The sequence below is a fragment of the Orbicella franksi genome, chromosome 3 (genome assembly GCF_964199315.1).
Source record: "Orbicella franksi chromosome 3, jaOrbFran1.1, whole genome shotgun sequence".
Classification (NCBI taxonomy): domain Eukaryota; kingdom Metazoa; phylum Cnidaria; class Anthozoa; order Scleractinia; family Merulinidae; genus Orbicella; species Orbicella franksi.
In genome coordinates this window covers 6,788,413-6,804,063 of record NC_138147.1, presented here as the reverse complement: position 1 = coordinate 6,804,063, position 15,651 = coordinate 6,788,413, and the positions used below count along the sequence as shown (strand labels likewise).

Here is a 15,651-nt window from a genome sequence, read left to right as displayed (position 1 = left end):
TTCAAGCTTCCTCCACGAAAAAGCGCTGGAAAATGTGTCCAAAATAATTTGTAAGCAAACAGCCTGAATCTGAATGTTTACAATGCATTTGAGAAAAGCACTGGTTGCTAGCTTTATTATTGTTATATTATGCTGGCGTTATTATATTATTTTTAGAGGTAGCCCATCTTAGGGTAGTCCTTTTGGGTAGTCCATTTTAAGCTGGTCCCTTTTGGTATAAGTCCATTGGGGGTGGTCCATGGATTGGGGGTCAGTGTTTTGTCCATCACCGCTAAAGACGCATGCTTAGCGACATTGTTGGAATTGTCCTCTCTCTCTAGAGTCCAAGTAGGCAAGTACAGCGAAGGCGCTGACTGTAATTCTCACTGAGTAACAATGTGGTTTTTGTTTGTAAATTTCAGGTCAGTCGGAGCACGTGAGCATGTGATTCTAGTTGATAAAGGAGGAGTTGGTAAAAGTACTGTTTACGACACAGATAGCATGGACTCTTTACAGCAAAGGAAAGAAGGTAAGCTGAAATCTTTGCATTCTGCCAACTTACCTTTACCTGCATTAAGGCATTGATTCATACGCAGTGGGAGGGGCTGGGGGGGGGGGGGGTGAAGAAGCTTTATCAGAAAATTTTCTATGTTTTGGATTGCTCTTGTTTTATGTTTGGGAGAGAGATTTGTTATCAGAATATTTATGGTATTGGCCACATGATATGTGAACTGGCGGCGCTTAGGGAAAAATCCTGTCTTGGATTCAAAATGTTCACTTTGCCTTCTTCCCAGCACCTTCTGTCTTTCCCTGCCTTACCCCAGAGTCACCCCGGTGAAAATCTGTGGATCTGCCATTGGTAACAGAGAAGTGTCTTGTAAAATGTATTATTATAGCAGTACTGCTTTGATCACGATAAATGGCTAATCTTTGTGTTACCTCTTTATCTTCCAGGTTGGCATACTGCATGTTGACTTGTGTGGACCAAGTATTCCAAGGATGATGACTGTAGAGGGAAAAGATATACACCAGTGTTCTGCTGGGTAAGTGATAATATAAAGAATCATCTTCTGAAGCCTTAATTTCTGTGGGAGCCATTCACTACATTATGTATATACTTTAATCTATATTGTGTAACAACACTCACACTTGTGTTTAATGTGTAACAGTAAAAGAGTGTCTTTGAACTTTGGTGGCTCAATACAGGAGAATTCCATATCTCCAGTATGATAGCAAGAAACTGACTTGAAGTATTGCAGCTTCTCCTACATGGAATGCTGGTTTGTCAGGGGCCACCACATGTACCTCACGTCCTTGTAACTTTTGTGGGTGGACTTGCTTGGCCTTGGGAAGTCTTTTAATTCACAAAATTTAGATTATTTGTAGTATAAATGCTCTAGACCAGTGTTTTAATTATTACACTTTTCATATATATACTTCACTTTCTAAATTTTTTTATAGGATCAGCTGTTATGTTATTGACATCAAAGCTTGCCTACATTCCTTGTCGAAGATGTTTACAAGTATTTTCTAAAGACCACTGACAGTGAACCTTTCTTTTTAGTTGGGTTCCAGTTTACACAGACAAGGACCAACGACTGGCTGTTATGTCAACTGGTTTCTTGTTAAATAACAGAAGTGATGCTGTCTTGTGGAGAGGACCTAAGGAAAATGGTATTTATTCCTTTATGCTCTTTACTTAATACATATTTTTTGATTTACCTGTTCAAGCTTTTTAATCAAAGCTAGATCTGAGTGTCTCACCATCAGTGAAACTCTCCTGAAATCACTTCAAGGAGCTGTGCCACCACATGTTGAGTCATTTTTTGTAATGCACAAAATTACCTTAGTTTAAAATGTAGGAAACCTAAAAAAATATGTTTTCTAACTAAAGGTAGCCGTAATTAGGCTTTATTGATAGTGAGCAAACAATACTTAGTTTTCTTTTTTAGGGGCAGTATTACGTCTAGTTGATATATAAATTACAAAATTTTTTACGTGACACTACACTATTTGTACAAAAGTTATGCAACTACTTCTGGAAACACTGTGGCTTTTCTGAGCTTTTGAATGAAAGGAAGATGTTTGAAATCAGCAAAATGTTTTACTATTATTTAAAAACAACTTTGTTCCAGAGCAGTGCACCATACTGTCTGCAATGTGCTTTTATTAATGATTTTAAAATGGAGCAGATTCTGTAGACTTCTTTGAGTTCTCAAGTGACAGTTACTGGTATGTTTTTTTTTTTTTTTTAGCAATGATCAAGTAGTTTCTATCGGATATGTGTTGGGGTGACCTGGATTTCCAGCTTACTGATACACCTTCAGGTATGACAACTACATGTATGTAAAATGGTATTTTCAGAGGCTTGTGATGTACTGATGTGTGAGGGACAGTGGCCCAGTGGTTAATGTCATACACTGTAGATCAACAAGTCTGGAGTCAAGGCCTGTTCATGGGTCTTTGTACTGCATTCTTAGGTTAGAGACTTGACTTGCAATGTCTCTCATCACATAGGAGGAGAAATGAGTACTAACAAGTTGTTGGCCAACCTGACCTGCAAAAATACAGGGATACAAGGGGGCATCCAGCAGTAGGCTAGCTCCCAATTAAGGACATTTAAGGGAGAGGTAACAATACTCCATACTAGGAGACTGGAGTTGACCTCCCCTGATCAGAGTAGATATACTTTTGATTGTTAACTTTGCTGATAGTACAATAGTGAACAGTCATTTTGTAGTATGCAGTGTAATCCTATCATTATTGCTGTGTTCTAAAATTGGTTTTGTTCAATCCAGGAACATCTGATGAGCACATAAATGATTACAGTCAGTAGAAAATCTGTGACATTCCAATCCAGATGGAGCAATTTTTGTCACTACCCCTCAGGTATGCATATTAAAGTACTTATTTATAAATGTTGTCAATTATTAGTAAGCCTTATTCAGATTTCGGAAAGTTAACATTTGCTAAGATTTGTGTATTCTGACTACATAATACATTGTTGATTTAGTCCTGAGAGCATTGAAGAAAGGCCAGCCTTTCACTTGGGCATTTACTAGCCTTTTAATAGCCAATCAATTCAGGTGGAATCGGCTCTAATCATTGTTTGGTCAAAACCTAAGATTAGTTTAGTATCAGTTGATTGGCAAAATTAGTCTTCAGTTTTGAAATTTTAACCCTCATTTTTTTCCCTTTGTTCTCAAAGAAAAATATCAGGAGTTGTTCCTGGGCATGGGATAATTCTCCATCTTCAATTGCTTAATAAAGATTTGCAAGACATTTACCAGAATGAACTAGTATGTAATACTTGGCATTTTCATGGATTTTTGAATAACATTTCTGTTGTTTCTCAGGGCGTGACAGTGTCTGACGTCAGAAGAGAACGGTCCAACATTCTGCAAGAAAATTAAAATCCCAATCCTAGAGTGGCAGAGAATATGAGTGGATTTGTCTGTCCTCATTGTATTGTAAGTGTTAGCCTCCTATACAGATGCTCTTTGGAGGAAACACCCAAGGGGGGGGGGGTACTCCCATGTATGGGCTATGTAGATTTGTGTCATGGGATAGGGTATAATTTTTGAGGTTCTCAATCCTTAAATAGGGTATCATTTTTGTCCCTGTTGACATTAATTGCGTTCACAGTGATCTTTAGACAGGGTATCTACCTATATTGTGTCTGCTAACATTGCAATGTGTAAATGCCCGGCTAAACAGAAAATAAGTTCTATACTTGATGCTTTTAAACTTCCAGTGTCACAGAAGTGAAATACAGCTGACCCATTCATGCCATTCACAGTTTTTGTTTTTTCCTTGAATCGGATACCATTTTTCTTGGTTTGGGCCTTAAACAGAGTATCAGTATCTTTTGCTTCATCTTTAAATACGGTCAGGGTTTTAAGACCTTTCAGTGCACACCTACAGTATCTGGAAGGAACCACTGCTTGACAAGTCCATGCAAAATGCATGTGTGAAGGGGGCTATTCCTTTACATGATATTAAAAAGAATATTTACTATACTACATGTATAACTTGTTGTACTTTTGACTGTTATAGTGTACCTTCATCGTCAGTGTGAAATAATATTCCAATTTCTTTCTTTTAGGAATGCACAAAAGTGTTTCAAAAGGAGGAGGTGAAGCCTTGGCAAAGAGCTGTGATGTTCCATGTTTAGGTAAAAATAGTTTCTATCATAGGTGAATACACAGGAAGGGGATAGACCGGTGAGGGGCAATCTAGATCATGTTTCATGGAAAATGGTCTTTTCACAATGTATTGCACTTGTCTACATATTTAAATTTAGTATCATTGAAGCAGTGAAGTATATTTCTGGAAATGCAATGGTCTTGTTTGCTGGAAGCTTAAGGAATGTCAATCAAATTCTTTGTTTTGTTAAGCTTATCAAAGTCAAAGCACACAACAAACTGTTTGTGATGTAGTCTAGGCTTAGGGGTCATTGCAAATTGCAGAAATTTCCCACTGATGTGACGTGTTCAATTTGACATTGGAATCAGTCAGTTTTCACAGAGGAGAGTCGTCTAGCTATATCTTGCTTTCAGCTCTTGAAAAAATATTTTTTTCCTTCTTTGTAGGTTCTATTCCACTGGATCTCAGTCTAACACAATCCTTAGAAGACGGTCAAGCCTTTCCCAACTCACCATTACACTAAATGCAATAAACATAATCACTTCCAAACTGTTAGAAATGGAAAGCAATGGAGATCAGTGATTGAAGGAACAAGTACTTTTTTTCAAAAAATGGTTGTTGAGTATGTGGCATTTATACAGTTGGACAAATGTGACTGAGATGGCCAAGTGATCAACCACCGGTTTTCTCCTTACAGTGCCAGTCTCTTATCAATCAAATCAGTGATGAGAATTACAGCAATCATCAATCAAGCCCTGCTCTAGTCTTTAAGGAAGAAAACATAGAAAAATGTGGCTTCACCCCTCTATGGACGTTGTGGGAACATATACATGTAAACCATGTACAACAGCCTCCTTTACAAAGTTCTACTTGTTAAAGCAAGAAAGTATGATTACTGAGCAGCATCTTGATTTGGGGAAAGCTTCGTTCAAATTTTGCGTCGATACATAGTTACATAGTGTATACAACTTCAATACTTGTTTCATCTGTGACCTCTTCAGTTGGTTGCCAGTAAAGATTTGTATTTGGGATAACTTCATGTAACCATGCATGAAAAATAAAACTTGATACTGAATAATAACAACTGACAATAATATAACCAGATAGAAACAATAATAATAAGACAGAAATAAACCAGTAAATAAATAAATACATAGACTGAAATAAAAAATGAAAATTACTTATAGTTTAACTTGTGGTATCAAGTTTTATTTTTCATGCATGGTTACATGAGGTCACCTTGGATTTGAATCTGTTATGGGCACTAAATTAAGAGGTCATAAATGAAACTAGTTTTGTAGTTGTATTATTGGTGCAACTGTGTGTTGAAATAAGATTTGAATGTAGTTTTTCGCTATCAAGTTGATGTTAAATGATTGTACTTTAATTTTGACAAATGGACTGATGTTGCAGAAATGATGTATATTCAGAGAAACAATTTGAATGAGGTCTTTCCTAATCCAGGTAGTTGCAAATCATAATTTTACATGGCCAGTAATATACCTAAGATTCTTTGTTCAAAAACTCATAAAATGTTGCAGCTGAAAGGTCAATAAAAAATAAAAATGGAAATAAATACAAGTGGTACTGCCTCAGTTATCTGCATGGTATTTTGTGATTGTACGAATTGCATGAATAATCAGTTTGAGTTACTTTTACGTGTGAGAGAAATTAATGCAGGGATGGCAGATTTCCAATTTTGGTTTTAATTTAGTGGGTTAGTGTGCAAGCATGGCAATACAAGAGTTATTTTTTTTGTGTGTGAATTAGGGCCTGTTTATAGGGAGAGAGGGTTACCCTAGCAGGCGGGTTACCCTAGCACTCACACATTTCCTATTTTTTTTCTTTGTCAGGTTTACAAGGCAGCTAGGGTTACCCAGGTAGGCGGATTACCCTATCTGCGTGCTAGGGTTACCCAGGCAGGCGGGTTAACTTTCTCCCTGTAAACATTCCAGGTAGGATTAACCCGCCTACCTGGGTTAACTTTCTAATAATGTTTCCAGAAGCTTTGAGTGTAACCACGCATCAAGTTGTCCTGGGTTGTAGGGTTACCTGTGAAAGTTTGCTTGTAAACCCGGGCTATCTTTTGCCCTCCAGCTAGGCTTAACCTGCTTACTAGGGTCACCCTCCCTCTTTGTAAACAGGCCCTTAAAAGCCCTTAGATTTGGTCTGGACTTGCCGCTAGATTGGCTGCTTGTTTGTTTATTCTGACTGTGTGAACAAGAGTCAATGATTCGTCAGTTTTAATTGCAACCAATTCATAACTAGCTGTCTGTAATTTCTTTGGTTTTGACAGAGAAAACCACTTAAATGAGTATATATCTCGGTATCAATTCCAAGGAATGTCTCATCGAGAAGACAGTGTTACTCTGTGAACAGCGTTACTTAACTGAAACTTGCATTCACAAACTGAAAAATTTTGCGCAAACATAAATGGTTTGGACTCAATTCTTTTTTTGTGAACTGCACGTCATGCAAATAATATTGATGGGAGCCTGGGGAATACCATCATGGATGAAATCCCAATGTACATTTTGCACTAAGAGCAATCATTCCTGTCCTAGAATTGAGAAGTTACTGAGCGGCTAAGACTTGCTTTATTCAAAATTTCCCGGTTCAAAGCGTTGATGACATGTTAGTGTATTCGACTATGATTCTTCGGCTGATTATCGAATTCTGTCCGGCGTCGCCAAAACCTGGATCGGACCGGATCGGATCACGGATCGGATCACGGATCGGATCACGGATCGGATCACAGAAAAAAAAAAACAAAGTTTTAAAGAAAAAAAAAAATCAAAAACAAAAATCAAACCGTTTATAAGATAATAATAAATAAAAAATAAAAGTGGAAAACTAAAATATGTTAAATGAAAATAAGAATCCCGAATTTGACGCAATGACATGTTAATTACAGAGAATGACAAGAGGTCATTTAAAAAGCCCCATAAGCGCCTAATTTACGACGAATTTAAATTGTAATGAACAGGCAGATGTAGTTATATTTGAACGTTAGTTGGCTCGAAGCTTGCGTGAACCTCCCATTCTCGTTTTTGAAATTGTTTTCAGTGGCTAATTCTCGGCTACATTTTCGTGTCAGATGTGAGCGTTACAGTTGGCGTTACACACAATACAGTTAATGAGAAAACTTACGTACGAAAGCTTAAGGACATGACTTGCTTTGAAGGAGCTACGTCACGATTTGCACATGTTGAAAAAACTAGCCTAGTTTTTCAAGTTCGTCATTTGCAATCCCCGTTAATCTTTGCCATCCTTAACGATCCTCATTCCGTTTTGATTTGTTCTTGCCTCTTAAGTGTTTTCTATCCTAGAACACGATCATTTTAAGGTTTTATTCCATTTAAAGGCAGCTCTTTACAACCCTAAAAATAACTCTAAAAATTGTGACGTAACTCCTAAAATGTTGTTTATTCTCGGGTTGCGTTATCGTTCACACTATCGATGTTATTCCTAGAATTTTTTGAAAAACAGCTATATTTCCTTGAAATACAAATGGTTTGTTTCGTTTTATTCCAGTGCGAAATATCGTATTCCAAACCCACATCTTGTAAAAGTATAAACTTGTCTCAAAAACGGAAATTGTTTGAAATCATCAGGTGTTTAATTTTTTAGTGTTTTTAGGTTTTGTGTTTCTATTCATACGTTCGTCCTATTATTACCATACTGACTCGTTTTATGACAGTTTACCTTTGATGCAAGTGATTACACGAAATATCATTTATCTGAACTGCGGAGAAAGATATGAAGACATGATTGATCATCGCAATCAAAACCCAACAGCCTGAAAAAAATTGATCTGTGACCAGCTCCCAGTTGGCTTGATATTATAAAAGAATAAAGGAATATCACACCTGAATTAAATAAAACGTTCTGCTCACAGTAGTCACTCTAGTGCAATTTGCTCAACAAAATTTTGGATTTTTTTCCTTCATCCGATCCGTGATCCGATCCGTGATCCGATCCGTAATCCGGTCCGTGATCCGATCCGTGATCCGGTCCGGTCCGATCCAGGTTTTGTCGACGCCGAATTCTGTCAACTCTTTTGAAACCCATCCACAAAGTCCTGAGCTCAAACATAGTAAATGAAGCATCGGAAATGTCAGAAAAATGCTTGCTTCTGTTTGTAGAAAAACGAAGATGGCCGTTCTAAAATCAGGATGAAATCTCCACACACATGATTCACCTTAACAAGTGACAATTTGATTGGTTGTTTATAGTAGCTCCAATCTGATTGGTGTGACATACACACATCTCTCACTCATCCATTGATTCATTGACCTGATGATAACATACCCCAGACTCACTGACTAAGAGATATTTTTATTTTTTTTACACAAAAACCCCCTCAAAAATGGCACCAAAGAAGACTAACTATGAGCAGGATGCTCCTGCTATGAGCAAAACCAAGTAAACGGTACAGACCTGCCAACTCTCCTGGTTTTCCCAGGAGTCTCCAAGTTTTTCATCAAATCTCCCGGTCTCCCGGTTGGAGCATCAAATCTCCTGGGAATTTCCTACTGTGGCTCTTTTTAAATTTTTTCATTAATTTTGTTATTTTCGAGAGACGTCCGGAACGTTCAGAAGGCCTTTGGGTGATTTTCGGAGAGTATTCAGACATTGTCGAAAATTATATTCTTACAATGCAAAGATTTCTAGCCGTCTCCAGGTTTTTATACTCTGGGGGTTGGCAGGTATGATGGTATGTTATGAACTTGATAGACCAGAGATCTCTAGGGTTGCAATTTTTTCTCAACACTTGGGATTGTTTTTTTCTATGTAATGAAATATGCATATCCTGCCCTTGATCACGCAATCTGACTGGCTTTTTAATGTTGGCGTTAGGCTAGTTTATTGGGTGCAAGAAAATGAGATTTTCTCACCCCAAGCCACTCTCAAGCCCAACTATAAACCGACCTGAAACATGAACCCATAAAAAGTAACATGTTCTTCTATTAAAGTTGAAGAAATAATTTTCTGGAAGAGTCCCTGTCTTTTTATTGCCACCTGGCAAATACTTCTTAAAAATTTGTTGCAAGTTTGGGCTTCTGGTTTGGGGTCCTATCAGTTTACATGAGTTTGCAACAGATTTGAATTAACAAATTGACGCCAGTTTTTTATGCATCTGTCCTCTTATTGATGATAAATTGTGTCATAACATTGTCAAAGTGGCTGTGGAACCACAAGCCGCAGACAAGTGGTTCTGCAGTAAACTTTGACAATGTTATGACGAATTTATCATCAATGAGAAGACAGACGCATAAAAAAACTGATGTCAATTTGTTTTTCACAATAACAAGACCCCAATAAATGGTCAAAAGCTGGGAATAAATAAGGGGACAAGACGCCGTAAACTTGCCGTAGACAAAGATAAAGTGAATTTTATTCAAAATGACGAAAAACATTATCAATAGCTTTTCTCGCTTTTTGATTAGCTACTTTAAAAAGTCCATAAAATCTCATTGGTTAAAAAGTTGACAATTTGACAGCTGAAATTTGAACTTGAAAGCTGGCATAAATTAAAATTTTATCCGTCTGTACTCTTATTGATGACAAAAATGAGCTAAATATTATCAGCGAACTAGAAATTAGACAGTTATTGTAAAATGAAACTTTGCATATTTACTAAATTTGGTATGATAAATCGAGCGGTGATGCTCATTTTTTGTTTTTAACAATTCGGAAAGCGTGACATCAGTAAAAGATCCATTTAACGTCTTTCACAAGTGAGGCAATTCTGCGCAAGCATTTTGAACGCAGTTCGCAGTTTTTCTCCGCGATAAGAATTGGGAGCTATGGGAGGGTACTGTTAACTGCAAGATTTGCCGTGTCAAAAAACCTACATGGGAGAGGGAGGGGTGCGCGAACGTCGTATGGCGCCCAACCAGGCCGCCCTGAGACAACGGTTTAGTCTTGGTGCGGTCATGTTGCGAGAAATGATATTGCAAAAGACACAAAAATTCTCCGGTTGCCGTTACCGTGCGTGAAGTATTCGAAAACAAATTCTGCCAAGTAAAAATTCTTTCGACTTCGTTTTATGTTTGTGTGGTTTGGTGGAAGCAAGAAATTTAGAGATTTGGGCGAGTTTTCGGATTGCGTTCAAAATATTTGCGCAAAGCTCCCGTGTTTTGCAGGACATGCAGGTAGCGGTTTTCCATGTAATTCGCGTAAAGGGATGGCACAGGAGACAAAGGTTAACTCTTCATTGTTTTCTTTCCTTATTTTACACAAAGTGTTGACACCACTGTACTGTCCTGAATGTCCTTGTGTACGTGACGGCTAGACATGACGCATGCTGAGACGAGCTTATTTACGCACGAAGTTTGCAGGCCTATTTCTCAACTGATAATAACAGATTTCTGGTTGCGAAAAAGTTATTGAAGTTGTTCAAAGTTCTTTACGCAATTATTCGTTCATAACTTCGGTGTATCTGTGTCTAATATTGGCAGCGTTACATTTTCATTTGTTCAACGCACTCAACGGGAGAAGATGGAAGACTGTAACATGGCAAACGAAATTTTGACGACGATAACCTCTGTTCTCTCTCTTTTTGGCACAGTTTTCATCGTCATTTCTTTCTTCATGTGGAAGGATATTCGAACAACCTCAAGGCGAATTCTTGTTTACATTTCCATTGCAGACTTCTTCACATGCGTGGCAACTATCGCTGCAGTCACGAATTTTTGGTTATCTGGAAGTGAGAACCCGCAAGTTTGTCTTGTGCAAAGCGTAATCGGAACTCTGTCAGTGCTGTGCTCTTTCTTCTGGACGGTTTCAATGGCTGTGTATTTGTACATCTCCGTCTGCATGAAGAAATCGCGTTTAGCTGAGAGGCTAATGTACGTTTTTCATGTTTGTTCGTGGGGAATTCCTTTATTAATCGTAACCCTTGCCGCATCATTGCATAAGCTTGGAGACAATGGTAACAAGGTTTCTGCAGGATGGTGTTGGGTCAACATAGACTTGAACTGGAGTGACCAAGTGTTCTGGATGCTGTTGGCTGGAAAATTGTGGGAAATAATTGCATCTGTCGTTATTGCTGTACTGTACGCTTTGCTTAAACAGAATATGAAGAAAGAGGTAACAACAATGTGGAAACTGTAAATTAAGTAATAATATATTTTTTTCAATTAATTATATTTTATATTAGAAGTCATGTATAAGGCACTCATAATTAACAATTAGATTATGAGCTCGAGATTTCTATGGAGTAATGTCGTACCTCAGTAAAGCGACGTTCTGATTGGCGCTTATAGACCATGCGTGCTCCGTTCGGTTACTATTGTTAAATCAACCAATAAATACTCTGCTACGCTTGCTACAACAGTTAACGAATTGGCCAATCACAAAGCTCGTTCATTGTGATATGGGACTACTGTTTCTATGAGGTGATAGTTGGTGAGGCTGTAGAATCAACTATATAACAATGGAGTGTTTCTGTCGAGGAACTATCGGCTGATAGTTGCCCCGCGGAAATTTGATGTTCTTAAAACAAATATTTGCCTGAGAAGCGAAGCTTCGAGGGCAAATATGCTAGTTTTAAGAACATCAAATTTCCAAGGGGCAACTATCAGACCGACAGTTCCGAGACATAAACACTCTATTGTCTTTATTGTACACCACTAAATTTTCTTCCGTGTGCCAATTCAAAAATCATATTGAATTATTTTCAACTTTTTTAGATGAAAGCCGTGAAAGCCAAACGTAAAATTTGAAAAAGAAAACAAAAAAAACCCTCTCATCATAAATTCAATTGTTTATTTCCTGTAAGCCCGCTTGCAGACATAAATATTTTCACAGACAAGTACTATCCATCCGGGTATTTTCCTTGGACGGGTATGTATGGGCTGACAGTGTCTCTCCGCGGATGAACACTATTGCATCAGGTGATCAGTTTAAACCAATAAGAATCGGAGAAAATTTAGTGGTGAACTATAATGCCTCATAGAAATTGAGAGCGAATAATCTAATTGTAATAGTAGAATTCTAACTCAAATTATCGCAAATAATGATTTCCAAATATTTTTCGACGCATTTTTGAACTTTACACTTTAACAAAGTCGCATGTCTTGAATTGTCCTTGGTAAATTTGCAGTTGTTTATGTGCGCGCATCGGTTTTTCAATAATTCCAAGTTTTTAAAGTCAAGAATTTGTTTATCTCCTTCTTTTAGTCTTCTCAGAAATTTAATTATCCATTTACATCCAAACTTTCTTCCAAAAAACGTCACATTTTGTGGACGACCGAAAGCTATTGCATTCTTATGGCTGATAGTATACGAGTAGCTCAGCATTTGCATTAGTGTACTAGTAGAATTCTACTAAAGCTGTTAGTAGAATTCTACTAGTATACTAATGCAAGTGCTGTAATCTGATTGGCTGAGCTATTGCACACTATCGGCCATTAGTTCACCACTAATTTTCTCCGATTCTTATTGGCTTAAATTGATCGTGTGATGGGATAGTGTTCATCCGCGGAGAGACACTATCAGCCCATGGTGCCCGTCCGAGACCTGGTGAGACCTATCTGGTGAGTTTTCTCACAAAAGCTAAGCGTATATACAAAATAAACTTGACTTACTTACTTACTTGAATTGCAAAAGCTTGAAATTTTTGAAAGAAACTGATAAGAGCATGTGCAAGTACACAATACCAAATTGACAGTTCAGTTCGCACGAATTCTCTAAAGCATGAAGCACTAAAACCAGAAATAATTGGAATTGTTATTTGAAGGAAATTTCAGTTAGAATTCTACTAAAACAATTAGATTATTCGCTCTCGATTTCTTTCAGGTGATAGTTGATTCAGCCTTTGGCCTCATCAGCTATCATCTCATAGAAATCTTGAGCTCATAATCCAATTGTTAATTGTTTATTAGAGTTGAGTCTGCGGTCGAGGTCAAATATTCTTTTGTTGAAAAAGGCATACAGATGAATGGCGAACGGGTCAATACTAATTCCTTATTAGCCAAGAGTGAGGTCTTTATGGGAAAATCTCAAACCAAGACCATGCTGTATTGACCAAGCAATAGCCTGCACAAGCATCCAGAGCACTGAGCGATAGTGAGGTCAATATGGCAAGATTTTCCCGTAAAGACCGAATGTTCGAGGTAAATAAATAATACCTGAGTTGTTTAATATATAGCTTTTAGCTCAGTCTTTGCAGGCCCATAATTGGCCCATGGGCATTATGCATGGGATAATAATGCCCTACGGTTAGCCAATCAGAGTGCACATTAGATTGGCTACAAACACATGCCATATAACAAAAAAGCAGAATTGACTCTTGATACATTTGTATGCCAAACAATTGATAACTGTAATAACAGCTATTTATCAAAAAGAAATTGTTTTGCTCTTCCTGTAGATCTCTACACTAATCCCCCCCCCTTCAGTGTCTGAGGGGGGGGGGGAGGGAGGGGCTTAATGTAAAGGGCAGTGATAATTCACAGCAAAATCTAGTTACTTCCTGCACTTTGGTAACTGGAAATTAAAATTGTGTGAGACAGTGACACTAGGTTGAGATAACAAACCAGGTTGAAGATTAAATGAGTTTGAGATTAGAGAGAATGCTAATAAATAATTGCAGTTGAATCCTGATTTCTCAAACACTTGATTTTTAGAACCTCCTGATAACTCAAACCAACAATTGTTTCCTTCCCCAGTTGAACACTGCAGTTTTATTCCTGATTTCTCCAACTGAGTGATTTTTCAAACCAATTTCGTTTTCCTTGAAGATTCGAAAAATCAGGATTCCAATGTGTATTTGGGACCATATAGGTGTATGTAGGGCTCAAAACATTTATAAATTTGGGCATAATGAATCAAACACATTAATAAACCTAATGTTTCTCCCCAGCTTCATCACAAGAGCAGAGTTTTAACCCAAAGCACTGTTGTACAGGCTCAGAAGGCAGAAAGGAAGTTGATATTTGTTCCATTGATATTTGTCTTCTTGCGCATGTGGGGTACCATACGATTTTTCCTGTTAATTGCTGATGGACCAGATTCTAAGTCATATGACTGGCTACTTATTTTGCAGGTCAGTGTTACAATCAAGGTACAGTTAAAACTTATTAGGCATGCGCTTTCGGTCACTCCAGTGACTCAGTAAACATTCCATCGTGGTCTAATTAAGCAACTCATACACATATTTGTAGCCTATGAACCCACTCGCCTTTTAGTCACACACACGGGCAACTAGAATAAGTTGTTGATTGAAGTGGTGTTCCAGAGGGGCTGGTGCTCAAGAAGCTAAGAGTAGCTCTCACAACTATTGCCTCAAGCAACTCTCACACTTTTTAGTGTTCTCCAAACTTCCCACATGCAACGTAACTCCACTGTGCGTGAAGTATGAACTTGCTAATTAACAAAAGAAAACTAAATGAAATTTGAGACAGCTTTCAGTCACTTTTTGTCTTCATCGAGTGTATGAGAACTCACAATATCACTTCTGTGCCTGCATTTTCAAACCTGAGTTTTTCTACAGGTGAAGCCTCTGGAGTTGGCTGAAATGATCTCTCTCTTTATCTGAGCCCCCCAAATGGTCAGGGATACTCAAAAACAAACAAACAAACAACGACAACAACAACAAAAAAGAAATGAATCATTCAATAACTGATGATTTTCCTGTTTTTATTATTCTATTATTACTTAGTTAAGAATGTTACAAGTATAAACTTACTTATATCATTCATTGTTAGTTGTCAAATTAAACATTAATTAATTGATTTATTGTCTTAATGTTAATTTAAGGGCATTGGAGATAACGCTCCAGGGTTTGCAAACTTTCTTCTCTTCTGCTTTTTTACTGAGAAGTTTCTTGGGAACAGTCGCTGGTGTCTTCAATCTTGTACAATCAGCTCTGCACCAAAAAATCAAAGTGTCTACCAGTCCAGCTCGTCGGCAACTTATGGCAATGATGTGACAAATATACAAGAACCATTTATCAATGAGCACAACAGAAACAGAGAAACTGATTGTCTAAAGGGGCAAGTTAACCCTGATTATTCATCAATGGTTTGCTAACTTAACTGATCGAAATTATGTGAGTCACTGAGTAAAACACGGTGGTCTGACGTTTGAGAGAGTGCCTTCTTTGGTCAATGGAACAGCTTAACACAACTTAACGAAAAATGTTGCATTGTCTTTGTGTAGTGAAAATTGTATTTAAGGGATTAAATAGCCTATTGCCTTGAGGTATAGTTTTTCTTAGTTATCTCCGTTTGTTATATCATGTTTGGACTAGAAATGTTATAAGCTGTAATATTGTTTACTTTGTGTAGTTTTCTGAAGATACTACATGTATTCATGAGAACAACTAATTAAAATTCTTTATAAGTTATAAAATATTTATCATGTATAATCCTTATATATTTTGTGCATCAGATTATGTTAAAGATTATGCAGATTTTAAATTTATTTAATACTGCTAAATATAATGATATGTACTGTGGATAAGTATATTTAGAAGCCTACTACTAGTAATCTAATACCAAGGAGTACATTTTTTCT

General features: G+C 37.4%; 1 protein-coding gene and 1 pseudogene across 2 annotated transcripts; both read left to right on the top strand.

Annotated features, from left to right (window-relative positions):
- The first annotated feature begins 235 nt into the window (after window positions 1–235).
- On the top strand, window positions 236–6,765 carry LOC145480968 (cytosolic Fe-S cluster assembly factor NUBP2 homolog; annotated as a pseudogene). Its single transcript, XR_014048574.1, has 8 exons — window positions 236–508; window positions 934–1,022; window positions 1,544–1,653; window positions 2,235–2,306; window positions 2,778–2,868; window positions 3,336–3,449; window positions 4,085–4,153; window positions 4,572–6,765. The product of XR_014048574.1 is annotated as a cytosolic Fe-S cluster assembly factor NUBP2 homolog (transcript).
- Window positions 6,766–9,825: 3,060 nt separating this feature from the next.
- LOC145480965 (G-protein coupled receptor 157-like) lies at window positions 9,826–15,177 on the top strand. The gene is made up of 3 exons (XM_081459316.1): window positions 9,826–11,220; window positions 13,997–14,179; window positions 14,893–15,177. Exons 1-3 carry the CDS (start codon window positions 10,630–10,632, stop codon window positions 15,163–15,165), a joined length of 1,047 nt encoding a protein of 348 aa, XP_081315442.1. The 5' UTR covers window positions 9,826–10,629; the 3' UTR covers window positions 15,166–15,177.
- Window positions 15,178–15,651: the final 474 nt, after the last annotated feature.

Excerpts from the sequence above, each read along its gene's own strand:
- LOC145480965 (XM_081459316.1), top strand. The coding sequence starts at position 10,630 with ATGGAAGACTGTAACATGGCAAACGAAATTTTGACGACGATAACCTCT. Across the intron at positions 11,221-13,996 it reads AACAGAATATGAAGAAAGAG|CTTCATCACAAGAGCAGAGT; the intron begins GTAACAACAATG and ends GTTTCTCCCCAG. Across the intron at positions 14,180-14,892 it reads ACTGGCTACTTATTTTGCAG|GGCATTGGAGATAACGCTCC; the intron begins GTCAGTGTTACA and ends TGTTAATTTAAG.